At 39.8% G+C, this 27,341-nt stretch overlaps 1 protein-coding gene across 1 annotated transcript; it reads right to left on the bottom strand.

The window, feature by feature from the left end:
- Positions 1–276: 276 nt before the first annotated feature.
- pcdh12 (protocadherin 12) lies at positions 277–27,341 on the bottom strand. The gene is made up of 6 exons (XM_033967131.2): positions 27,295–27,341; positions 23,016–25,881; positions 13,518–13,603; positions 9,849–10,006; positions 1,932–2,099; positions 277–1,649 (listed from the first exon to the last, which is right to left on the bottom strand). The coding sequence occupies exons 2-6, from the start codon at positions 25,815–25,817 to the stop codon at positions 1,468–1,470; spliced, it is 3,396 nt and encodes a 1,131-aa protein (XP_033823022.1). The 5' UTR covers positions 25,818–25,881; positions 27,295–27,341; the 3' UTR covers positions 277–1,467.

Here is a 27,341-nt window from a genome sequence, read left to right as displayed (position 1 = left end):
GGAATGCAATGCAATGAATATTCAAAATAACTGTGACTAGTCAGCTATAAGACATTGCTGAATTTGATAAAAGTAATTTTGACTATAAATTAGACTAAATGGAATTGTAAAAAAATAAAAAATAAAAATGAAATAATAATAATAATAAATTGGGGTCGGCTACTAAAATAGTTGTTAGTTGTAACTCTGAGTACTGATAGGGCAATTTTTTATTTGGTTTTGAATTTGCATTTTGAGTATTTCCTCACACAAAACAATTAAAAGTGACACATTTTTATATACAAAAATGTCTTTATTTAAAAAGTCTCGATACAAAAACAGTTTTACACAAGATTATTTACAAAGTGCTTTACAACATTCAGTCAAAAACAACACATAAGTAACACATTCACGTTTTACCTTCAAAAACATAAACAGGAAAAAGTCTTTGGTCAACAAACATCCCTTCTTCTCGTGTTTGGAGTTTTCACGTCTTTGGAGGAAAAATAAAAGGAAAAGTGGGTTTCCTGCAGCCGCCATTTTGTGTCACTTCCTGAGTCAGACAATAGAAACAGATTTGGAGGACAAGTTGGCAAAACAAGCGCTAAAAAGTGGAGAAATTTGGGCAATTATGGGGCGATTTTTATTTTTAAAGGTGCACTATGTAACTTTTCTGGTAGGGTAGTCCGTCACCATGGAGATGTTGTTCCACACTACAGTATTGGACTTATCTAGCATGCATTTATTCACTTACGTTATTCACTTAAGTGTTTTAGTTGCTCAAAAGAACTTGAAAAACATGCATTTTTACAGTTGATGTTGTCTCCTCTCCACAGATCTAACCTGTAACTTGGCCTGGAGGCGTTTTCTGCTTGTTACCATGGAGATGTTATTGCTTTGCCTAAAATGTTCCACAGAGTTGTTAAGTTATGTCACTTCCGGGTCCAAACCAAAGACAGCTGATTTCAAGCTTTGTTTTTATTCCTTTTTCATCAAACGAGAGACAATTGCCTTTCAAAAGTTTATGTTTAACCACAAATTGTATCAAATATGTAAATCATGTAGTCATAATCCAGCATAACATAGAACCTCCAGTGTGTACATAGTTTCTTACCTCAACCTCCCTCATACACTTTCTCTCACAGTTAAACCATAGATCCATGATTATAGCCTTCTTCGCTTTAAACAACTGCATTTGTAAGTTTATTTTAAGCATGAGATATGTTGATGAAAAAAAAAAAAAGAGGAAATTCTAAACATTGTTTTCAATCAGCCGGATGTGACACTTACCAACTCTCCATAGTGCATCTTAAATTAAAAATCAGCCATTTTATGAGGGTCTTGTTATTTTGTATCTCTGAAATATCTCCTCTCAGTTTAAAAGCTCAGCCCACAACATGCTGTAACATCGCCTACATAAACATCTGTACATTCTCTTTGTCTGATAATGCCTTTAACATCCCTGGCATGTGCGTTTCAGTGTAGTTCTCATGGGTGCGGTGCTGCCCTCTTGTGGCTGCTCTGGCGGTAGGCGTTGGACAGGCGGTACAGCACATCCGGAGGGGGGCCCAGCCTGGAGCCTCCCTTCTGGGTCAGGAGCATCTCGAACAGTGAACTGACCTCAGAGAGCAGGGCCCCGTTCACCGGCTCCTCCCTGTCCGGAGATTTACCTGCAGTGGATGAGAGGGAAGGGTCAAAGACTGAAATGGGACTAGAAACCAGGACTAAATCAAGGAGTAAACCAGGTTTAACTGTGTTTATTTGAGTAGATTATTCTGTAATTTGACCTAATTTCACTCAAATATTTAAAGATTTGAAAATTAAAAAACTATAGAGTACTAGGACTAAGCACAGGACTAAACCACAATAGAACAAATGAAGGACTTAACCTGAACTAAACCAAGACTAAAACAGACTCCAGCAAGGATCTTAAGTGAAATAACTTATTTTACCAAAAGTGGAGAAGGAGGAGGAGGAGTCCAATCTGTCAGGTGGGAGGAGCTCGCTGTCTGTGGATGGAGGCCCGTTGGGGACAAAAACGTTTTCATGGTAATCACTGGAGAGCGGCAGGGACAGTCGAGCCATCCAGGCAGGATCTGGGACCTCAGAGAAGACGTCATCTGAGAACACAACACGGAACATGTTAGAGTCGCAGTACCACAGAGGCTTCACTAGAGGGCGCTCCAATCCATTATCGTGGCAGATCATGGACTTTATAAAGAAGTGGACTAAGTGAGTGTGACGTCACCCATAACGCTTTTCCACATTTGGAATTCCGACTGCGAGTATCATAGCAACCACAGAGCCAATCCAGAGCGCCCCACCCCTTCCTACTCCCACAGCTGGTTTAGCACAGAACGGGCACTTAGCAACGCTGTCTATCTAACCTGTTGCTAACGTTAGCAGTGGTGACCTCGGGCAAAGAAGACGCCTGATTCATCTGCTATTGATGTTCATATCTTGAGTTACAGACACAATAGCGAAATAAAATACCCAGGATCATGTAGAGCAGTAAATACAAACATTATAAGACCAAAATAACGAGGCTCACTGCAGCAGTTACAGAGAGAGGGACGACAGTTTTTTACAGCAATTTCACAGCACCTATACCACAGGCGGGTAGAAGAAGCAGCGCACTACATCAGTTTTTATTCTATGTAAAACTATGTAAGGTGTAGGCTCCCTCGTCTCTATTTATCAAGATCTGCAAGCAAGGTCCAAGGAGCATAAATTGTGATGAGGGGCCCTACTAGTGATGGGATTTCAGGCTCCTTAGTGGGATCTGACTCTTTGTTCACTTCAGAGTCTTTTACTATGTATTTAGCCTATATGACAGTGACTGAGATTTGTTTAAAATGGTTCAAACTGAGGGTGGAAGTGTGTTTACTCTTCAAAATTAAGAAAATCTAAATAAAATGTTGCACTGTTTTGTTTTTTTAAACTAACTTATTATGATGGTTTTGTGCACAAATCTCTCACTCGTGTTGCTTGCTCTGCTTCTGTGCTGACTCTTGTGTCGGTTCAACGTTAATCAGTGTAAAAATGCTTAACAATTAGAAATAAAATGTTTCGGATCTTTTTTTAAAAATTTGATGTTATTACAACCGTACACGTTAAGGAACTGTTCAAGAAAGCCAGCTCGTTCTCAAACATCACGTCACTAGGCCCTACACCTTACCACACCTTATCACACACAGGATGCAAAGAAGACATCAGACACTAGGGGGCGCAAGCTAATAATACTGTCTTGTTATCGTTTTTCTGTACTTTCATTTTTGAACTTCAATAGTTGCTTCGAGATCTACATACAAACTCAGGGCGTTTTCAAACTCCGCCCATGTGTTAAAACCATCTGCCCGAGTGACCTTTGACCTTTTGTGATAAGTCCTTCCTCTATATCGCCCTCTTTAGGAAGCTGCCATCATCACCTCCTGATAATTCGCCCTATATGGCAAATCTCTGCTCTTTTTGGATCTCTGGTTTGGTGTCGAAATCTCCCCTGATGAACGTCTACAGGAAGTAACACTTGGGGACAGGAAGTGATGTCCTAGTTTATCCTAGTTTTATCAGGAAGTGTTTCCCGCCTTCACACTCTGTCCAGAGGAGATGCTAAAGCTCACGTATACTGAAGTTATTTAGAAACTTGAGCAACATTTTTAATAATATAGTACTCGATCTAGTACAAGATTTCTGACACCACACCATTTTACTCCTACTTGACTAAAGGTTTTGATTCCTTTTTCTATTATGAGACAAAGCTTTATTTTGAAATTATTTGAACATTCATGGTTCTTGCCCCACTCCCTCGGATCTGATTTCGTTTTTCTGACTTTTCTGTCTGTCCTTTGAAAATACCAGATGTTGTGCATATTTTAAAGCTGCTGTACCTGATTTTTATTGTCTTACAAACTTGAAAAACAAAACTAGCTCATTTTAAACAGTTTGCAGTGGTCCAAAGTTATTCCTCATTTACCTTATGCATTCAGAGCATCCTAATTATCCACCATGATGAGTTTATAAGCACTTTTCACAACTGAGAGACCAGAGCAGAGTTTTGCCTTCACAGTAATGCTAACAACTAGTCTTCTAACACACACTTCCTGATTATCGGACAATAAAATGCCTTATAATTAGATGCAAACAGTACACAGTGGACTTATTTTGACCTCAAGAGCTGCTTACACAATATAACTGCACTGGGGCAAGACATATTTTGCTCAAATACATGTGTGTACTTTTAAAACTTTTTCTTAGACAACTACTTTGTACTTCAACTTGAGTAATACATATCCATATATATCCGGAAGTAACCATAGTTAACTTTTTGGCTAACTACGGTTACTTGTACCCAACTGTGCGTTCCTGACATTGTGTACAGTGCAATGACATAAATAAAACTAAATAAAAACTAAAATGTCTGCTCCAGTCCAAACCAAGTCTCAAAACGGCTCTTCTTTTCCACATGATTACACACCTTTTCCCATAATTCACTGCAGGAATGTTAAATACAGACTGGCAGAGTGGTTATCCTGTCTCCTCTTCTCAGTAATGAGGTTGTGGGTGAGACTCCTGATCTCTCTGAGCGGAGTGTGCATGTTCTCCCTGTGTTACTGTGGCAGAGTTATTATCTCGTCTCCTGCCGCTCAATAAGGAGGTTGTGGGTTAGACTCCTGATCTCAGAAAAGAGAGAAACTCCAGAGTAGAGCTTTAATGTGCCATTGTAGCTCTGGTATGTCCTCGTATTGTGTCTGTGTGGCCCTCAGGCTAACACGGGGCAGTACAGCTGATGACAGGGAGCCGATGTCTTTGTATTCCCCGACACGCTGAGCTGAGTGCGGGTGATTCACTCCGCCGCTGGCCCTAAGTACACACACCTCATGTTACTGCTTTCACCCAGCTATGAATCAGACAGTGAGATATTTAGGCAAAAGGAAGAAAGGGAAATTATCCAGGATTTTGAGATGGGTAGTACTAAGTTACATTTACACAGTTTTGGGAAGTAACTAAATACATGCCTATAATAATAATAATACCTATTCAGATTACGGTACTTTACTAAAATACATTGCAATATTTCATGAATGATCACACAATTTAGCATTAATGAGAAAAATGGAAAACTTTCTCTAACTTTCTCTCTAAATAAATGCATAAGCAACAATGCCCAAAACATAAAGCTGTTTTAATCTCATGGCATATTTTTACAGTATAATATAAAGCAACATAATGTGAAAGTATTCAGAATACAGTACTCTGATTGGACCATGTAGCGGATTACCTTACAAAATACATTTTAATGGGAATTGTACTTTTCAGTGTAGTTTTCTGATGCCATATTATTTACTTACTTGAAAATATATGTTAAAAATGTATATACTGGAAGTAACAATACTCTCAATGGAGCTCAACAATGACCCCTCGCTCAGGTTCCAGAAGTCAATTTTCCAATCATTTCCCCCATAGACTTTTCGAAAAATTAAAATATTAAGAGCTCAAAGGCGTTGCGGAGGCTAACCAGCTACGTACTAACCAGCTGTGTGCTAACCAGCTATGTGCTAACCAGCTACTCAATAACTAATATTCATAATGTGGTTGTTTTAAGTCTAAAGATGCCGTTTAAAATGCAAGATTCTGTGAAATGCTTTTAATAACTTTGCGGTTTATAAAGTTTAAAGAACAGATTAAAGATACAATTATAGGTGTGGTCACTAATTTCATGTAGCTGATTAGCCCCGAAGCTTTCAAACTTTTAATATTAATCTTGTTTTGGAAATCTGGACCCGGACCCTCCCAACCTTCAGATGCCTGGCCGTTGACTGCCTGGTGATGACTGGACCCTAGATGCCCTCCTGTGCCCTGATCCTGTTCTGCGGACCCAGATCCTCCCTTCCCTTGCCTGGCTGGATGGCCCGGTGCCTGGCTGCAGTGGCTCTCATCCTGCCATGGGTGGGCCCCTCTCTGTCCCTTAGTTGAGTGGCTCTGGTCCTATAAACTTGTACTCTATCTGCAAATGGATGCACATCAGTCCTGGAGACATCTGCAGCCTGTTGGTCCATGGGAGTGGATCTCTCCTTCACTGTGGTTCCCCTCGAGGTTTCTCTTTTTCCCACTAGGTTTTTTGTGAGTTTTTCCTTGCCAAGAAGGAGGGTCTGGGAAAGTTATCCATGTGCTTGTTTTCTGTTGATTAATTTGCTTGTCTGTTTCTCTTTCATTGTTGATTTTCTAACTTTTTGTTGGTTAAATCAATTCTGATGTTCAGCCATAAGAGGCGACTGGTGTTATGATTTTGGGCTTTACAAAAATACATTGAATTGAAATCTAGTGCTGGAACCTGATGAGCTCCATTGAGTAAAAGTTTTGGCTCCTCCCACTGCTAATGACCAAAGCTTTATGACGACAATATGAAATTAGTTGAATTATATCTGTTTCTATAAACCGCTACTTTTGACAATTGTTCATTTCAGTCATTTTTCTTTGTTTAGAATTTAGTTTTAATCATTTGTTATGGAAATGTGGTGGATTAATATACAAAAATGAAAAATAAAATCCAACTTTTTTTCATTTAAAGGAGGAACCACACCTGCCCGTATGACAATAAACTTACGTGTCTCTATGGAGCAGTCAAACGCCTCTAGTTGGGTAAATTGAAGTATTTTTGTCTAATAGTAAATATTTGGGTGGTATTCGGTCTTGACTGTGTGGATACATAAACCTGTACTTCCTCTCCTTCCTGTTGTGAGCGCTCTATTGTGCGCACTTGTATATTTCTTCAGGTCAGCGGATTGTTGTGTTTGGTCCTGTTGGCGCTGATCATAAGAGGGACAAATGCACTGCCAACTCACTGACCTCTGACTAAAAGAATAGGCAGTAAAGTGGACATTTGGAGTTGGAACAGCTGAAGCCTTGAAGAAAAACAATACGCTACACCGTATAAACAGTTACAAGTCAGATCTGTGGAGGGGAGAGACACTGCACACATATGGAATGCATGGTTTTCCAGGTTTAGCAATGCAAACACCTGTAAATGCATTAATTAAGTCAAGATAGATTCTGGCAAAGCAATGATATCTCTGACTTCTGACACCGGATCTGAAAAGTTACACTGTGTACCTTTAAATCAACTTTTCACAAGCCATTGCTCAGTTGTTAAATCACTCGTCCATCAACTCGAAGGTTGGAGGTTCGATTCCTGATCTGTTGTTGTGTCCTTTGGCAAGTGTATAATCTAAACTTAAAGGCTGCACGATGTGAGGTATTTGATAACTACGATTTGTATTGCGATAACGAAATTATTGCCATACTCTGATATATATTTTGACACATGCGGTTTAGCTAATTTAAAACAGATTAGCAAATTTAAAACAATAATAAAAACAAGATCGTGTGTGCAGGATTTCTGGTCCTGGCAGAGACAAAACAGCAGACAGAGGTTTGAACCGGTTACCTTCAAGTTGGTGGGCAAAACGTAGGGTGACTAGATTAAAATGGCTGAAATTTCATGATGCAAATATGGTATTAGCTACGTTAGCAACTTATTTCAACTTTTCATTTCATCTGACGTAGTTGACTCCCAAATCTAACAACAAGCTGTTACTATGTTCATAAACTCTACCCGACAGACGAGGTTGTCATAACAGCGCTGCCTTCATCTCCCCGTACGCCCCGCGACATATTAATCATATTCACAAAGTGTGTGGTGGGCCAGCTGAGGCACAGATGGGCCGCTAGCATACGCATTAGCATCCGTCAATAACTGATCAAACAGCAAGCTGCGTGAAGGCTCACACCACTGGAACCTGTTAGCGACATGCTAATGTTGATCCAGCTAATTGTGGGGAAATAAAAGCTTACAGACACTTTGAAGCGACGGCGCCCCCGGAGAGCAGCAAGAATACATTAGCGGTTGCAAAGAGCTCCTTATATTGGAACGGTGTGAGGTTTGGAGATAGGACTGATCTATAGGAGCAAGTTTACGCCTAAATATTTAACATAAGTCAATGAAATCATGTATAGGGTGAAATCAATTAAACTGAGACACTGCAGGTGAATAGGAAAAGCATCTTAATTTTCGAGATATCAATTTGAAATGTGTTTTGTAGTTTACACAGACACAGAATTATTTTTCATCTTGTAATGTTTTCATAAACAAAAAGGGTATTGTATGTGCATAAACAGCCAACATTTTTTGTTGAAATATTTGATACTAAATGATATATGTATTTAAGTAAACTAGGTCTGAATTCAAATTTTGCCTAATTTTTTTTTGTTAAAAGTTTAATAGACCAAATATGGAAATAAATATCAAAGTCCTGTAGTGTAAAGGTTGGTGTATGTAGGTGCTACTTTAAGGCATGATGTCCCTATGGGGAGGGAGATGCATTTTGAGAAAATAACCTTTGAAGTTACAATTTAAGTAAATGAAATATACAGTTTGGACAGTTTTGTTGTTATTACATGAACGTTTATACACTAAGAATGAAACTCACCAAAAAACGACTTACCTGTAGTGCCTCTGCTTAAGTTTAATTACTTCTCTCTTCACCCGAGACACGTGGTCGGAGGTCAAATGACACGACAACAAAGTCGATCATCAACCTCCGACCTAGAGTGTCCTGGTGCCATGTGCACCGATGGACACCCTTGTGCTCGAACATGGTGTTTGTTATGGACAAGCTGTGACTAGCACAGAAGTCCAATAACAAAACACCGCTCGGGTTCAGATCAGGGAGGCCGTTCCTCCCAATCACGCCCCTCCAAGTGTCGTTACCCACATGGGCGTTGAAGTCCCCCAGGAGAACAACGGAGTCCCCGGTTGGTGCACTGTCTAGTACCCCTCCCAGGGACTCCAAGAAGGCCGGGTACTCTGCACTGCTGTTTGGCCCGTAGGCCGACACAACAGTGAGAGACCTGTCCCCGACCCGAAGGCGCAGGGACGCGACCCTCTCGTTCACCGGAGTGAACCCCAACACGCAGCGGCTGAGCTATGGGGCAATGAGCAAGCCCACACCAGCTCACCGCCGCTCCCCGCGGGCAACGCCAGAGAAATGGAGAGCCCAACCCCTCTCAAGAAGTTGGGTTCCAGAGCCCAAGCTGTGCGTGGAGGTGAGGCCGACTATATCTAGCCGGTAACGCTCAACCTCCCGCACAAGCTCAGGCTCCTTCCCCCCCAGCGAGGTGACATTCCACGTCCCCAGAGCTAGTCTCCATGTCCGGAGATCCGGTCGTCGAGGTCCCCGCCTTCGACTGCCGCCTGGATCTCTCTGCACCCGCCCCGCATGGCTCCTCCCGCAGGTGGTGGGTCCATGGGAGGACGGCCCCACGTCGTTCCTTCGGGCTGGGCCCGACCGGGCCCCGTGGGGAAAGGCCCGGCCACCAGGCGCTCGCTGCCGAGCACCCACCCCAGGCCTGGCTCCAGGGTGGGGCCCCGGTAACACCAGTCCGGGCGACGTAACTGGCCTTGATCTTTTTCTCTTCTGAACCGCTCTTAGTCAGACCCGTCTCCCAGGACCTGTTTGCCGTGGGTGACCCTACCAGGGGCATGAAGCCCCCGACAACATAGCTCCCAGGATCATTCGGGTGCTCAAACCCCTCCACCACGTTAAGGTGGCGGTTCGGGGAGGGGATTTTATTTTATTTTTTAATTTTTTTTTTATCCATTTGACAGATTCTATTTATCTTTTGTTTGGGACTTGCTCACAAAATTGCCATATTAATCTCATGGCTTAAAGTCCTTGTCTTTTGGGTTAAATAATAGTGCGACTTTCTGAAGCTTGTGAGAAACATCCTGTCTCTTTGAAGATTTTGACCAAACTATTTTAAGGCTACACCAAAAAGCGTAGTTCACATAGACAGAATAGCATGTTCCGTACCGGTGTTGTTGATGAGGTCGCTGAGCCCCTCCTCCAGCTGAGGGTCTAGGGGACAGTCTGGCCCTGCGTCCCAGCCCATGTCTCCATCCCCAGGCTCACTCTCCCCATGTCCGCTGTCCTTAGTGCTCTGCCAGTCCCCACAGTCCTGGCCCCCATACCTGGAAAAACAACACATCACTATTTAAACTATTAAAATTTAAAAGTGGCTTCCAGTGTCAAAGATGCTAAGCTGTGTGTAGACAAAATAAAAATACTACGAGGGATCTAACTTGAAGTTGGGAAGAATTATTCCACATCACAAAGTCAACTGATGCTAATCTAATAAAACTTGAATAGCGCGACTGTCCCAGATCTGTCCTGGAGTTCATTAATGAAATTAGTGCAGATTCACATATTAAAGAGGGGGAATTTTACTTCCCTGCTAACACATAACACATTTAGATCACCATGTTACCTTTTATTGTTTGAAAATGCTATATTAGCACAAAACAAACTATTAACATGTTTTATAAGTTCCCCTCCCTTTACTCCCTGTGCTAAGGCACCCCCCTTCAAAGCGGCATCACAATACAATCAGTTTGCATCTCGTTAATGATTCTACTGCATGGATATGGGTGACGTAGGCTTGTGGGCAGCTAACTGTACGTAGGGTTCAAATACGACTTGGGAGAGATCACTAGATTACTCAAACATGCATGGATGACATCTAAAATCTATTCAGGCATGTTTTTGATGAGGGAACAACTTTAAAACATGATATAAACCTCAAAAAAATCAATTTTGCAAATTTTACCCCCTCTTTAAATTTGCCAACATTAATGAGTTTTGTCATGTCAGGCCACAATTAAACACTACTATTACTACTTTATTGGAAAGTTTTTCTTACTGAAACATTGCAAATATGATCCTTTCTCCTTGCTAACAAGAGAATTTTCCCAAGTTGAAAGAAAAAACTAAAAACTATGCAATTAAAATATGTGAGCAGACTGAAGACGTGTTGTGTCTCTTCTCTATCTGCCAAATTCTTATCATTTCTGTGGTGACCAAGAGCCTGAGACTGATACAAGCCTAAATCAGGGTTAACTCAAGTCTGTACTTAAGGAATCAAATAAGAATGAATCAAAGCAATTTACATCAAAGAACCACTCATCCCTTCACACACACATTCACACACCAGTGTACACAGACACGGGGGGCGAGGGGGGGTTTAGTGTCTTGCCAAAGGACACAATGACAATGTATTCACCTGTGGGAGTTGAGACTGGACCGCCAACCTATGCGCCTCTGGATCTGGCCATTCTACCATCAATGTTTATGCGGAGAGTGTGATTTTTAGATCTGTGGTCCCGAATATCTACATATTGATACTTCGCAGTGACCTCATGCTGGGAGTGTTCTACATGTATGTGTATGGAAGAATGTCCAGCTGTTATCATGGAGACACAATATGCAAATGAGCAAACACTGCTAAATACGTTTTAATATCGACTGAAAACTCAAGAAAAAATACAAAATGGATTTAAGCAACACATTTTGAGGAGCCTGTGATCAATCTAAGAGTTCATGGTCCAATTTCAGTGTATGATTTTCAACCAAACGGTGAGAGTGTTGACTAATGTTGGCTAATGCTAGCTAGCTTGTGACTGTAATTTTATTTGAGAGGGACTTGTTCAACAGTAAAAACCATCTCACCTGTTGAGTTAAAATGAAGCTCAGATTAAACTCTATTCGAGCCTCAGACAGAGCATGCCTACAGTTAGCATCAAACTGCCTCCAGTGAATGTTGATGGCAAAGTATCAACTGAACTTAGATATCTTGGAATAAATCACTCTGATAAAACATTTCTAAATCCAAAATCCCAGCAAAGCAAACGGCACTAATGCTTGCTAGCATCAAAGTTGATTCGCTACATGGGGAGAACTTTAAAAACATAGAAGAGCTTCATGGATTATTCAAAAAGATATAATTTAGCAGCAACATAGTACTTGAATTGCCCAACAGACAATCGTATGTACTTGCACCGCTGCGAGAACCCTGCATTAGTCCTATCTTCACGCAGACAGTGATAAATGGTCAGAGGAAACAGGAGAGAGTGAATGTGTTTGTGTGAAAGGAGCAATCTGGAGCCAGACTTCAGCCTTGAACCAAATCAGTGACACAACAGAGCACTCCTCTTCCTGCTGTTAAGCCACAACAAGCACAAGAGGACTTTTAGCTGAGGAGTATCTTACAAACAAAAGTGTGGGTTTAATGTGTGGTAGTTTAGAAGGGCCATTCTCAGGTTTTACGCTGGGGTTTAGGCGGAAAGCACCACGTAACACCCTGGACAGTGGAATGTAATGTGGATAATTATGCAAACTGTAAATAATGCCATCTATACTCAATACCATGCCTTTAAAAATATATATAAGGTATTTTACTTATCAATAGTTCTATTTCGAGTACAAGATTAAGGACTAGGTTTTGTGGGGTGTGGTGAGGTTGATTTTGTTTAAATAAATAACTGTACATTGATAGGTGTAACCCTGAAGTTGCTCAGACAAAAAGATACTCCAGAGCATGGATCATCTACTGACCTATGATGAGATGAACTTTCTGGTGTTTTGATAATCTGCAAAAATTCTACTGTAGAAGGAAATTGACAGGTGTTCAGATATGGAGGTGGTCTAGCGATTTGCAATTGAAGAGCATACCGGTGTTAAGACATAGAAATAAAATGACACATGATAGGAGAATGTACCAATGTTCAGCTACAGAGGCTCTAACCAGCTATAGGAGAACTTACAGGTGTTCAAGTAAACATATGTGATGGTATGATAGATCTTACAGGTGTTCAGACAGTGGTACTTACCTGCATGTACACATGGACTGTATAAAGAAGTGGACTAAGTGAGTGTGTTTAGGGATCAACCATAGTGTTCAGCTCCAGTCAAATGAAGCTCATCTTGGCTAGCGGTTATGGGGTGAATTTGGAGTTCCATATTTGGAATTCTGACCACAAGTATCAAAGCAACTAAAGAGCCAACCCGGAGGTAATGCCATTTCCCGCCCACAAATGTCAGCAGAAGTGACCTCAGGGAAACCCAATTTATCTCTTATTAATCTTCATATCTTGAGTTACAGACAATACCGAAATAAAAATACCTGGATCAGGTAGATCAGGTAGAGCGGGTTAATACGAAAGTTTTAAGACCAAAATGACGAGGCTCACTGCAGCAGTTACACATAGAGAGGCGGCAGTTTGTAAAGTGAATTGGAGCCAGCTCACTTCCTGTTTGGAACGCAGCAGCCAACACAGTTGAGTGTTTTAAGTCTCGTCTTAAGACCCAGTTTTATTCTCTGGCTTTTAACACAGCGCAAGTTGTGTGGTCCTGTACCTTTTATTTCGTTTTAACTTATTTTCCAGATTTTGTATTTATTATTATTATTATTATTATTATTATTATTATTATTATTATTATTATTATTATTATTATTATTATTATTATTATTATTATTATTACATTTATTTTTTAAATTAAATTTTAATTAATAAATTTTTTTCTGTATTGTTGGTTTTACTATTGGGCAGCACTTTGGAAACTGTTAATGAAATGTGCAATACAAATAAAATGGACTGGTTTGGACATGAGCCTTACAAGTGTTCAGACAGTGGTACTTATACTTACCTGCGGTGTGAAAACTTGTTTCCTCTGAAGTTGGTCCTGGGCTGGAGCTGGCCTTGTCTGAGCAGAGACAGCAGCTGGGAGATCTGCTGCACAACACAACAACACAGAGCACAACACGGGTTAGACTGGAGAGAGTGGCTGTAGAAAAGATTAAACACTTTCCTTTGTTTATCTCCTCTAATTTGACCACCTGAGAAAACATTTAGCTGTTCAAAAACCTGCACTGTAAACAAAAATGAGCAAAACAAACTGACTAAATAAACCAGGACTTGGAATTCCTTAAAAGAGGTGAAAAAAAAAAAAAAATACTATAATGATCAGTTTTAAAGGGCCTATATTACACTATTTTTTGATCTATGTTATAATGTTGTTTCCTCTGTTATAATGTTTAGGGTCTTTTCTCAAACAGAAAACACAATATTCTTCCCCTTAGACTGGATATATAAATGGACATAGCTAACCTGGACATAGGTAACTTGCTAGCCGCCGCGTCCCAAACAGGAAGTGAGCGTGGGCGTGCTTCCGGCTCCACTGACTCTGGCTATAATTCACTTTACATTGAAAAACTGCTGTCAGCCTCATCATTTTGGTCTTGAATGTTCACAAACTAACATTATAACATGGCCTAACGCTCACAAGAGTCAACTTTGCATAATATAGGGAATTTAAAACACAAAATGATCCCAATGACTTTACTGAACCTGACAAAAACAAATTAAAGAACAAAGTAAGTACAGAGCAGTGGGCGTGTACCGGTGGAGGTGAAAACGGGAGCTGATTGGCAATATGGCGTCTTGAAAATAAGCGATTAAAAATTGCTCAAACAATCAGGAATCACTTCAAATACAACTTCGGGTGAGTAAATGTTGATGGTCACGCTCATGTCGTACCACGTGACCAATCAGCCAATCAATTGAGCTTAGCCAGAGGGGACATAGAGTGGAGCCGAAGCTAATCATCAAACATTTTAAGATTTCGAGCTGCGAAAAAGTTTATGATCTGAAAAAAATGTCAAAATCACCACAAAATTTGACTTTTGTGAAGCTGTAGGTCACTGTTAGCTGAAAGAAGAGGAGAGAGAGAATGTGAAAGGCAGACACAGAGGAGAGAGTGATTTAGGGCCACCTGCTTCTGTTTATACACGTGCAAATGTAAGAGCCGCGACAGGAAGTAGCCTTTGCGTCCAACCTATTCTTCTCTCTTTCCTTCCAGGATGTGCACCGCTAGCTACATGTGGCTAATGGGACCTTTCATTAGCTTTAGGTAAGTTTTTAGGCCATAGTGAGGAAGCTAGTTTTGTTATTGTGCTCATGAGAAATTCTTTTGTTTTGTTTTTGTTTTTGCTGATGTACACCTGCCCCTTTAAGTACATGACAGCAAACATCATCACTACGAAGTATTAACTCTAAAATAAAACAACGTATTAACATGTTTTAAAAGTTTTGTTTTTGACACACTGAGTTCCCTCTCTCTTTGCTTCTGCACTAAGTCACTCCCCCTTCAGAGCACTGTCACAACACAATCAATACTGTTAATGAAACTACTGCACATCGCATCAGGTTTGTGAAGTTGTAGTGTATTGTTTTGTATCGTGTTTTTTGAGAAATGTCATGTGTTGTCACTGCTAACAGTAAAAATTGTTCGAATAGGGCCCAGGATAGATCGCTAAATTACTCAAACATGCTTGGATAACATTTAAAATCTCTTTAGGCGTGTTTTTGATAAGGGGACATTATAAAACTGGAGAAGCTTCACGAATTACCACCAGATGTTAAATGGGTGAACAGAACAAAACCTAACTCCAGGTATAGTTTTGATGAGGGATCATAACATTGTTTAAAGCCCAGCCAGTATACTCTTGTACTTTTAACTCTTTGTAACCTGTGCTCACAAATGTAGGAAACACACGACCTGGAGCCTCTTCCTGTCGGGCCTCAGGGGAGCAGGAAATGCCTGATTTGTGCCAACTGTGTCGACAGAGAGGATTGTGGGTAGCTTCCTGTCTTCCTCTGTTTTAAATGGGCTTCACGTGCGCCAGGTCTCCACACACTTTTTGTCCAGGGTCAAAGGGCGTGGGTCTAGACTGGCTTCTCTCTCTCAAAGTGCCGCACGTGTACACATCCCCACGCCACAATAGAACAATGAGGACATTAGTTTGATGAATGGATTTGAGCTAAGAATGTGGCCTACTTTTAGTACATTTAAGTATATCATAATTTTTTATATTAAGGAATGTACTTGATACTCAATACCGATTCCAGTACCACAATGAAAATAAAAAACACTCTTTATTTAGACAATAGAATGTGATTTTCAACATTAAATGGCTTTCTTTTTTATTCCCATGTGGCCTTATATCTGTATAATCCCTCAGTGGTTCATGTAGGTTCCATAGTGGCCCATGGGTGTATACTATGATCATTCTATTCAGGAAATGTTCACTCCTGTCCATTGAACGTGACTTTTTCAGTATCGATACCCGTTCAAATGAGTATTTAGTTTGGATACTAGTTTCAGTATAGAATAGTATCTGATTTTTGATACTTTTGACAGCCCTATAGCCATTTTACCTAAAATAGTTGTTTGTTTAAGGGGTAAATCAAAGAGTCCTGACGTGTCCTGGGCAAAAAACACACTTGTAAGTTTGAGTATTTCCAGCCCGGTGTCTCTGAAGTCTGGGCCGTGACTAGTTTAACAGTAAGCTAGCAATGAACTGTCTTTGTGTCTTTGTTTATATATAGAAAAATGAGAACATTTTGACTGGTCCAATGACAAATGGAATGACTTAATTAGTCCAGTAGAATAATAGTAATAATAATTACCCAAAAAAAAGTAGTATAGTTAAGTACTATCATTTTTTCTTCCCGTTCAATAGTATCACAAATATGACAGACGTCCTTATTTTACAAAGGCATCTTGTGCAGTATTAGCCCCATCTCTCTCCCTGTTCCTGTTCTGTCTCTCTCTCTCCCTAACTCCCCCTATCTCTTCCTCTCCCTCTATCTCTCCCTTTCTGTCTCCCTGTCTCTCCCTTCTTTGCTGGTGCTGTTCACGCCTCTCTCCTGGGTCCCGTTCTGTCTCTCTCTCCCTCTCTCTTTCTCTCCCTCCTTTTTCCCAGCTCCTGTTCTGTTTCCTGTTCTCTGTCCCTCTCTCTATCTCCTTCTCCCTCTTTCTCTCCCTCCTCTCTCTTTCTCTCCCCCCTCTTTTCAGTTCTCTCTCTTTCTCTCCCTCCTCTCGACTGTTCTCTCTCTTTCTCTCCCTCCTCTCTCTTTCTCTCCCTCCTCTCTCTTTCTCTCCCTCCTCTCTCTTTCTCTCTCTCCTCTCTCCTGTTCTCTCTCTTTCTCTCCCTCCTCTCTCTTTCTCTCCCCCCTCTCTTCTGTTCTCTCTCTTTCTCTCCCTCCTCTCTCCTGGCTCCTGTTCCGTCTGATCGGCTGCAGGGTCACGGTGGTAAAAGTGATTCGTTGGGTGGTTTGTTCCTGACAGAGGAGCACGCTGGTCGAGGGGAGGGGGTGTACTTTTACTGCACAAACACTCGAGGCTTTACTCTGTCTGACCCCGGGCCCCTCCACACACAGTTTACTGTTTGTATATCCCTGTGAGGAGAAGCACACTTCCTCCAACACAGACTGTGTATCGGCAAAATGAACCATAAAAAAGTACTGCAGAGAGAAAAAGTACTGCAGAGAGAAAAAGTACTGCAGAGAGGTGTGAAAATTATGTTAAACAAGGTGAGCAGGGTCAAGTGTGTACTCAAGTACTCCATTTTGTTACTTATGTAAAAGCACAGACATAGAGCAAAAAAAACTAAAAGAGTCACGTGAAAAAATCTACTTAAGTGAATAAGTATAAAGTACCTCCTTTACAAATGTACTTAAAGAGTAAAAAGTAAAAGTATTTCACACAGATTTTGAGGTGGTTTGAGGTTTCAAATGTAGTTATTCTGATACAGAATTGTGCTGAATTTGGTTTAACAGAAATAACTAAATCAACCATTTTTCTAGCAGTTTATAATTGTATATTTTTCTTAATTATGAATTATGTGTTAAAAATAAAGGTCTCAAAAAGTAATAAAAGTAATTTTACTTTTCAGTCCAATTCAAAACATAGTGGAGTAGAAAGTACAGATACCTGCCCTCAAATGTAACGAAGTAAAAGTAAAATGTGTCCACTTTAAAACCACTTTTTTTTTTAAAACCACTGTCCACTTTGTCCACTGAACCTTCATTACCTTCCTCCTGTGACAGTTATTACTTTGAATAGCATTACTCGTCATCTAAACCAAAAATTCTTATATTTTCCAAACAATCGATTACCCAGCCAAATGAACTGTTTATAATGTATGAGATTCTGTATCATTCTGAGGTGAATACTAACTCCACTACTTAATACTGTTTTCTTCCCTTGTGAAATAAATCCATTTTCTGTATATCCTCTTCAGCAACATATTGAATTTCAAATGTTACTATCGTGACAGGCCTAACAGCACCCACGGGATCCAGCTCCAGATCTTACTCCACTCTGCAAATCCATCTGTAAGAGTGGAATGAAGTTTAGAAAAGACTGTCCTGTTGTGACCTGGCTTCCACTGGATACTGCTATGTCCTCTCTGTCCTGAGGCTTAAGGACAGAGAGGACACAGAGGAGCCAGATGAGGGACACTTTTGTCCAGAGAGCTGCTACTCTTCTCAGTTTGCCCTGACACAAGATCTGCTGACCCTACATGACCAGACCTCCCGTTAAACTGCACTGAGACCTAGGCCTGTCACGATCACACATTTTGATCAAATAAATATAGATGATAAACGATAATACTGAAGCAAATTTATGCCACTGACACAAAAACCTAAGAGCAGTTTTAAACCACAAAAACTGTTCTAAATCTACAATACTGTGAAAAAATCATGAGCTGCAAAAAATGAGTTTATAATGAGTCTTAGAAGTTATTCAATATTCAATCTTTTACGGCTTAAATCTTATCGTATGGCCAAAAAACTATCTAAAAATTTCCAGTAGTGCTAAGAAAATGTATCATGATAAATACTGACTCCAAAAAAATACTGTCCCAGCTTCCAAATACTCAACAATAAGTCAATATAGACATTATCAAAACATTATCAACCTTTGACTGAGACAGTGTTGCTGCAGCTAAACTTGAACTTCCCTCAGGATCAGAAAAGTATCTGTCCATCTATCTGTCTGTCTATCAAGTCTTGGTCAGGACTGTCTTAGCTGGAGGATTTGACCTGTAGTGCATGTTTTGGGTTGATGGGGGAAACCAGAGTGGCTGGAGCAAATGCACCCAGACACAGAGAGAACATGCAAACTCCACACAGAAATGCCCAGGCAGCCTGAGAGTCAAGCCAATGAAAAGCAGTTGATTTGAGCAGATAACTAAGATAAAAAATAAAGTATTAGCATATTGTTTGTGCCTGTCCCAAACTAGCATAATCAGTGAAGGTAAGGTTGCGTTAGGATTAGCATCTGGCTTCAGGTTTGAAAATTTTGTTGCTATGGTAATCACTGCACAAATAACTCTGCTCTATTAGAAGGAGACAGTGTGTGCAGGTTCAGAAGGAGGAAATCAAATACCTTGGCATATTCAACACATTAATGCAAGTGAATCATATTTATAGATTTTTGTATTTTTTCAGGCATAAGAAATTTTTTTTACATACTTTAGACGTAGGTACACAAAGGGGCCTTCAGTAAACTTAACTACATACTTTTGGGTGCATTTATAAGCAAACAATTGGGACTAACTAAGGTTGTTAAAAGTATCAAAAATCACATCAGATGGTAAAACTTGTACCGAAACGAGATACTCATTTGAGCAGGTATCGATACTAAAAAAGTCACATTCCCAGGTCAAGATGCTCAGGTTCTGGAAGTCAAATTTCCATTCATTTTTCCCGTAGACTTTCGAAAAATTCAAATATTAAGAGTTCAAAGGTTGTGTGGCTAAACAGCTACGTGTTAACTAATATCCATAGCACGGTTGTTTTAAGTCCAAAATGCACATTTAATAAAAGATTTCAAATAAAATGTGGTCATTAGTTACCACAGAGCTGATTAACCCCAAGGTTTCAAACTTTTACTATCTTTTTTTCTTTTTTTTTTTCCAGAGATCATATGGGGAAAATGACAGAATGATCTTGAGCTGTATCAGGACAAGTATAAGACCACATAGACTAGTATAAAGATATAAGGCCACATGGGAATATAAAAGAAAGTACTACCTTTTAATGTTGAAAATCACATTCTATTATCTAAATAAAGTGTTTTTTAATTACCATTGTTCCTCAATATTAAAATTGAGTTTGAACTTCAACATCGTGACAACAGAAGACTAAACCGGGGCTAGACTAGGACTAAACCAGAACAGGACCACGTCGATCACGTCTACAAAGCCAAAACTTGCTATAGTAAATGAACAACTATTATTGCTGCCTTCTCATATAGGTATACCCCTTTGTATCCTGGTCTTGTGGCTTGCCGTGTCTGTGCATGTGAAAGGTGATCCTGATTAAAAGCTCTGTCAGTGACACATGAGCATCTGAATAAATGCTATGGGACTTCACCACCATTCCTCACCCACACAGAGGACTGCAGCCTCCGGGCCAAACCAGCTAACACCACTCATACACGCACATACAGGTGCAAAGAAGCATGGGAAAATGCACAGATGGACTGGTTCTCAAAACATGGTACAGCTGAGGTACTAGTGCATGTGGTATCTTGTGTAATTTTTATGTATTCATTGGTTGGTTCGCACTTGCACATTTACAGCACGGCCAAATTGGTGCTAAACTTGGACCAGGCCAGAATCAAACCAAGACTGCATCGGTACTATACTAAAGCCAGACCAGGGCCAAAGCAGGACTAGTGCGAACACAAGCATATACAATTACTAACATCCCAGTGAAGAAAAGGTTATGAATTAGCATAGTCCAAATTTAGAGCTACTTCAGACTAGGTTTAGTCCTAGTTTAGTATTGGTTTAGTCATTTTTAGTCAGATTTACACTAGGGATGCACCGTTCCAGCTTTTTCAGTTCCGATACCAATCTCAATACTATAGTTTTAATCATCTGGCAATACCCAATATCAACCAATGCCAGTGCAGAGACTGAAAACAACATTTATTTCCTTTGAACAAAATTAACATAAGACAAAACTGATCTAAATGTGTTAAGTAGCTGAATTTATTCTTCACGTAACTACAGAACACTTTGTGGGGTCACTACGATCAGTAAGAAGTCTTATTACAATTTATATGTCCAAACAAGGGATTGGCTGAATCGATATTTGGAAGACAATATCTGATCCAGCAATTTTTTTTAGTACTGGCGCTGGTAAACATCAACAAAACCAGGACTAAAACAAGACCAAAAGTCTACAAACATGAAAGATCAAGCGTGAAGACAAACGCTTGATTAATCTCCTAATGTCCTGGTTTAGAACTGCTTTGGACTTGGTTTAGTTCTGGTTTAGTCCTGAATAAGACACAGTTTAGACCTGGTTTTGACAAGGTTCACTAGTTCAGTCTTGATTCAAAACTTTTGCAGATCTGGTTACGGCTTGCATTAATTAGAGCTAGGCTACACATTCCACGTGGTTAAGCTTAGCCAGTAAAATTTTGATTGAAAAGTTAAATTATAATAGAAAATGCAATCATATACTATAGAGCCATTAAAGTTTTGGCAGAAGTGGGTCAAGTAGCGTAACACTGTACTCAAGTAAGATGAACGTTACCTCAAAATAATATTATTCAAGTAGAAGTACAAAGTTAGGATCCATGACATTACTCAAGAGTAAAAAAGTATTACTACTACTACTAGTCAAGTAACAGTACCTTAAAGAGTAACTGTTCACACGTAACATCTGATTATAATTTGAAGTGAATGTAATTTGAAGGACAAAACAAACTAAACTTTAAAAATCTGGTATTTTCAAAGTACAGACATTACATAACATTATATTTGAAGGAGCAGTGCAAGAAACCCAAATGTTCAAACCATTTCATATCGTCAACATAAAGCTTTTGTCAAGTAAGAGTACTGCTACGTCCATAAAAATACCACTCAAGTAGAAGTAAAAGTATGCTGCTGGAAAAATACTCTGAAAAGTACAATTCCTTTAAAAAGTTACTTAAGTAAATGGATCAGTGTGACAGTGTACTACCCACCTCTGGTTTTAGGTAAAGATATTTGGCACTGTTTAATGTGTAGTAATCTTTAGTCTTTCTTTCAAAGGGACAGTGTTGTTGGAACAGACTTAGCTTCTCATTAATCCCGGAGCCTGCGGGCCTCCACTTAATCACAGCCACAGTAACCACGAGCACATGGCGGAGCGCTGCAGACGGGTGAGTGACGCTTTAGCTAATGCACATTCCCTTACACAGCAGCAACGCTAACTCAATGTGAAAGCTCAATTTATCTTCAAAAGTCACCAAGGCCTACACCAAAATACCATCAATCCATTAAAGGTACTGTAATACGCAAAACTGATTTTCCTGAGCTTTAAATCATGTTATAATGCCGTTACCTCATCAAAAACATACTTGAAGTTGCGTTTTGTTTCATTCACACAAGTTTGAGTAATCCTGGTTTATCAGTCTGTCTACATCTCCAAAGCCCAAAATGCTTTGTTCCACCTTGTGATGTCATGCAGTGATAGTTTTCAAGTTAACCTTTTCAGTAGAGATTGGTAATGCCAGGGCTGAAATTATCCAAATGATTCTAGTGAAGGTGTGTGGGGTTTAAAAATGCAGTGGCGCACTTAAAAAGCAAGTGAAAAGTAAATGTTAATGCTGCTTCAAATACTTTAAAATATTAGTCAAATAGAAGTAAAAGTATGGTGTTTGAAAACTACTCGGAGAAGTACAAGTTGCTCAGCGTTCTATAGAGCTAAAATGAATATTGTTATAATGTTGTTGTTTTTTCTTTTGCATATATTCAATAGGGAAAATTGGCTCTTGCCCCCATCTGAGACTATGACATCCTAACATTGTTGAACCCTCCTCCTCACACAATCAGTATGCAACACTGCTAATAAAACTACTACACATCACATCAGGTTTGTGAAGTTGTTGTGTACTGTTTCATATCATGGTTTTGTATATTGATGGAGAATTATCATATGGGAGCATGAATGACAGAGGTTTGTGTGCATAGTTTCTTACTACTAAACATAAGGAGGGTTCAAATAGGGCCCGGGAGAGATCGCTAAATTACTGAAACATATACGGATCACATCTAAAACCTCTTCAGGCATGTTTTTGAAGATTGAATAATGTTATAACGCGGTAGAAAGCTAAAAAATATCGATTTGGCATAATACCCTGTCATTTCAAGCCATTTCATTTCAACCTAATCTACTTATTTTGACATACTCTCGCAACACCAAACTAAAAAAAACAGCAAATTTAACCTACTATTCAAGATGAGAGAATACAGCAATAAAAAATATCAAATGGTTTATATGGAAAAATATGTCTTACTTGAACATCTGGAGAAGCCGCAGAAAGTTCAATGGAATCCCCAAATGCTGCCATGGACAGTCGGACCAGGTTCCTCCACATCCTCTGGTGTTCTTCATCCCTGCTTTGTCCCTCCGTCCTCTGCCTCCTCAATGTCGCTTGGGATTCGTTGGACTCTTGGCTTTTTTGCCTTTTTAGCGTGCTAGTATGGGACACGGAAGAGGACGACGACTGATTTCTTGACTTGCGAAGCGTGCGGTAAGAAGAAGCCGGAGTTATGACCAAAGGGCTATCCAATTCGATGTTCCCGGGTTTGCACAGCGTTTTACCGTGATGTATGCTAGGTTGGGAGCCATTCATATCTTGGTAGCTTTGTGAGTGGAAGCTAGTGTTCAGACAAGATGGTGTCAAGGTGTATTGTCGTTCGTTTCGTAGATCGTCGGACATTGCAGACGGTGGGGATAGTGGTTGGCATTCGCTATCGTCACTGGGCTGGTCATCTTTTCTACCTCGTATTACCGGGATTAGCTGGATGTCTGATTTTCGAATATTCTTTTGCGGGCGCCGGGGATGCCTCGTGTATGTCGATTCCGCGTGACGACAGTTGTACGCACGGTTTTCTCTTTTAACGGGTCGGCAAAACGTAGTCACCAAGGCTACGGCTAGCAACAAGAGCAAGCAAGTCGCGCCTAAACAAATCGCTAGCATCATGGTGAAGCTAAGATGGTTTCTAGTCCCATCAGAAGAGCTTTTTAAATGATCTTTCAAGTTGATAAAAGTCATTTCAAGCATGGCCGTGGTGGACAAACTTGGAGTTCCTTTGTCCAGAGCGGTTACATCTACTTGAAATGTTTTCCCAATTAATTCTGTTGCATTTGTGGTGTTAACATATAAATTCCCAGACATTTCATCCAAGCTAAATAATCCCTGTTTGTTCTCTTTGCTAATAACATAACGTAGCTCGCTGTTGATTCCTTCATCCATGTCTGTAGCTTTGATTGTCAATGCAAGAAACCGTCCAACCTCAATCTGACTTGCTATTTTTTCGCTATTTCCAAGTTCTGCGACAATCTCCCCTTTTTCGGCATTGACAGGAACGCTAACCGATGCAATGCCTCTTTTAGATTTTGGCTCAACAATAATCGGATAATTGTCGTTCACATCCAAAACTTGGATTTCTACCATAGCTGTGCTTGATAGAGGTGGGTATCCGTGATCAACTGCTTCTATAATGAACGAATATGACTTTGCTAGCTCATAATCCAATGAATGGTGAACAGTTATGACTCCGGTGGTTCTGTGTATAGAAAAAGGATAATCGTTTGCATTTTGGATACTGTACGAAACTCTACCGCTGAGTTCTATGTCCATGTCGTACGCTTCAACTTTTAAAGCACGGTAATCCTGTTCATTGTTTTCACTGATTTCGGCTTTGTAAATCGGTGTTGAAAATACAGGGGCATTGTCATTTTGGTCTAAAACATGAACAGGAAGTTGGTAAACTGATTGTAGCGGAGGATTTCCTTGGTCTTGAGCGATTATCGTAATAGTATATTTGCTGACTTTCTCGCGATCCAACATACCATTGGTAACTATTTTGTAATTATTGCGTTGCAGTTGTACAAGTCGAAAAGGTCCAGATACTTCTTTTAACGTGGCTTCAACTTCACCATCTTTGCCAGAGTCGGCATCGGAGACTAGAACCAAGGCTAGAAAAGTTCCTATTTCTGCTCCTTCAAGAATATTTGGGCCAGGGGAATCAGGTGTAGTCCAGGTTGCATGGATTCTTGGCGCGTTATCATTAATATCTAGTACTTTAACATGGAGTTTGCAGTGGGAAGGTATGGAATTAGGGCCTTTGTCACGAGCTTGGATGATAACTTCATGGGAATTTGTATCTTCATAATCAAGAAGCGCTCTTAAGCTAATGTCGCCAGTCTGTGGATCAATTGTGAATAGTCGTTTAGTCTCTTGGCGGGTGTGCTTGCTAATCGAATATTCCACCAAACCGTTATCTCCTTCATCTGGATCAACTGCCTTTAAATTTAGAATAACCGTGCCAATTTCCGTATCTTCTGGAAGCTCCAAAATCGGTGTACTGTCTTCAAAATTTGGACTGTTGTCATTTGAATCTTGAATTTTAACACGAACCAACGTACTTCCTGATTTTGGCGGATTCCCTTTATCCCAAGCGACAAGCGTTAGCTCAAAAACATCTTTAACTTCCCGGTCTAATTCTTTGATAACAACTAGTTCGGCTTGCTTGGTTCCGCCAGGAGCCGCCGTAACATCCAAGGCAAAATGTGTGTTTGTTGATAGCGAGTAAGTTTGAAGTCCGTTCGGCCCTGCATCCGGATCGACTGCATGTTCTAAAGGTATCCTCATACGTAACGCAGCGGTTTCAGAAATGTCCAATTCTTGAAGCGGATTTGGAAAGCTGGGACTATTATCGTTTAGATCCATGATTTCAATGTGAACTCTTAAACAGTTAACATCCCCGCCTTTCCGGTAAAGGACGCTGAAAGCAATTTCACAAATGTCAGAATTTCGACATAATTGTTCTCTGTCCAAACGACCTTGGGTGGAAATTACCCCATCTTGCACATTGACAGCAAAAGGCAAGGTTTTTCCGTGTTCGACTACTTGGAAGCCCTCCAAGTGACCAGGTTCATCCCGTTTGCGGAGGTCATCGGACAGACTGCCGACCTGTGTTCCCAAAGGCTGCTCCTCCCAAACGCGGTACTGAAACGTGATGGAGGAAGAGTTGGAAGTTTCAGCAGCATTGCAGGATAGGGCCAGAATGAGAACTAAAGCCAGGAGCATGGTGACGCCAAGGGTGTGATGAGCTGAGCAGGCTAAGCTAGCATCTCTGGTTAGGTCCAGAAACCTGAAAAAAAGGTTTAATCAGTTTAAAGAAAGGGAAAAAAAAGGGGAAAAAGTTGAAATTATATTTGAAAAGTGGGCCACAGAAACAATACAATTTTGTGTCAAGTGTTAAACTTATTTTATGCCATAAGAATGCTGTTTTGTATTAACCTACTTTTTCTAGATAATATATCCTCTGAATTTCATTTATTCATTTATATATGTATATTGATTTGATTATAGTACGAAAGCTTAACTTTATAAATTGGATAGAGCCTCATACATACATAAATCTCTTTACTAATTATGTTCATATCATAGCCTAATATTCTCCCACACCCTGTGAATTGAAAATATTTACAACAACTATTCATACATGTGATTAACCTGTTTCTGGTCTTTTTTTCACTTCCACAAAAGATTCTGTCCAAATATGCATTACGCTAAGTGGTAACTCATGATTTATTCAGAAACTACAGTAACAAGAACTGGCATTAAAGAGCAATGTTTGAAATAGTAAAAAAATTAGCACAGCAATAATAAATCATGTAGATTCAGTTAGGACAAATCACATTAACAGCTAAAAATAAAATGTTCAAGAGGATAGGCCTTTAACAACTGAAACAAAGGCCGACTCTTTAAGCAAAAACAATAGATATGAATCTGTCTTTTAAAGGTCCTGTACCCATTTTTCCCATGTACTTCAGATGTGCAGTAATATTTAAGCAGCTTTTAAGTAAAGAAAAAACATGTCCACAGTATTGACCCAGCAGCGCATGCATTTAGCATTTTGTACTTGCCCTGAGAAGTATAATTTTTGTCTGAGTAAAAGTACCAGTAGTAGCAGGCATCTTAAGTTTTAAAAAAATATTTAGTGACAACATTAAAGGTACAGTATGTAACTTTCTGGGGGTGGCACGTCACCTGCACCATACTTCGGCACATTGTTCATGGAGATAAATACGTTTTATGCCCCAATGTTGAATATTATTGCCATTTTATTTCCATGGAAGCAAGAAAGTAGAGGCCTCCTTCTGTACAAATACGAGTCAGGTTTGTGGAGATGCAAGCCCACTCACAATAAGGATACATATTTTTTTGTATTTCTCGGTGTAATAAAAATTTTCAAATGCAAAAAAATACATTTAAAAAACAGCATGCTTTTATTTTAATCTATTGTTAGGCTAAAAAATATATACTGTGGCTTTAAAAGTAGCCATTAGTAATAATTAGAACAGATTACTATTAGTACACACAGTAGTACTAATAGTAGTAATAACACAGAGTTAAAGTACAAGAATGTAAGAATTTCAAAGGCTTATTGAAAGACATTATGCCATTTAGGACAACACCAGTTGTACAGTTTTTTCAGTATACCTCTTCAAAATCAAGTTAATTTAAATATTAGACATGCAAGTTTAAATTTTGTACTTACTCAAGCTGCAGCGGCTGGGATCCTGTTCATTCTCACACTTTTCCTCC

This window comes from Periophthalmus magnuspinnatus, chromosome 5 (assembly GCF_009829125.3).
Source record: "Periophthalmus magnuspinnatus isolate fPerMag1 chromosome 5, fPerMag1.2.pri, whole genome shotgun sequence".
NCBI lineage: Eukaryota > Metazoa > Chordata > Actinopteri > Gobiiformes > Gobiidae > Periophthalmus > Periophthalmus magnuspinnatus.
This window is presented reverse-complemented; position numbering and strand designations above follow the sequence as displayed.

Coding starts and splice junctions, on each gene's coding strand:
- pcdh12 (XM_033967131.2), bottom strand. CDS start 25,817: ATGCTCCTGGCTTTAGTTCTCATTCTGGCCCTATCCTGCAATGCTGCT. Junction 10,007..13,517: donor AACAAGTTTTCACACCGCAG/GTAAGTATAAGT, acceptor TTGTTTTTCCAG/GTATGGGGGCCAGGACTGTG. Junction 1,650..1,931: donor CTCCTCCTTCTCCACTTTTG/GTAAAATAAGTT, acceptor CATCCACTGCAG/GTAAATCTCCGGACAGGGAG.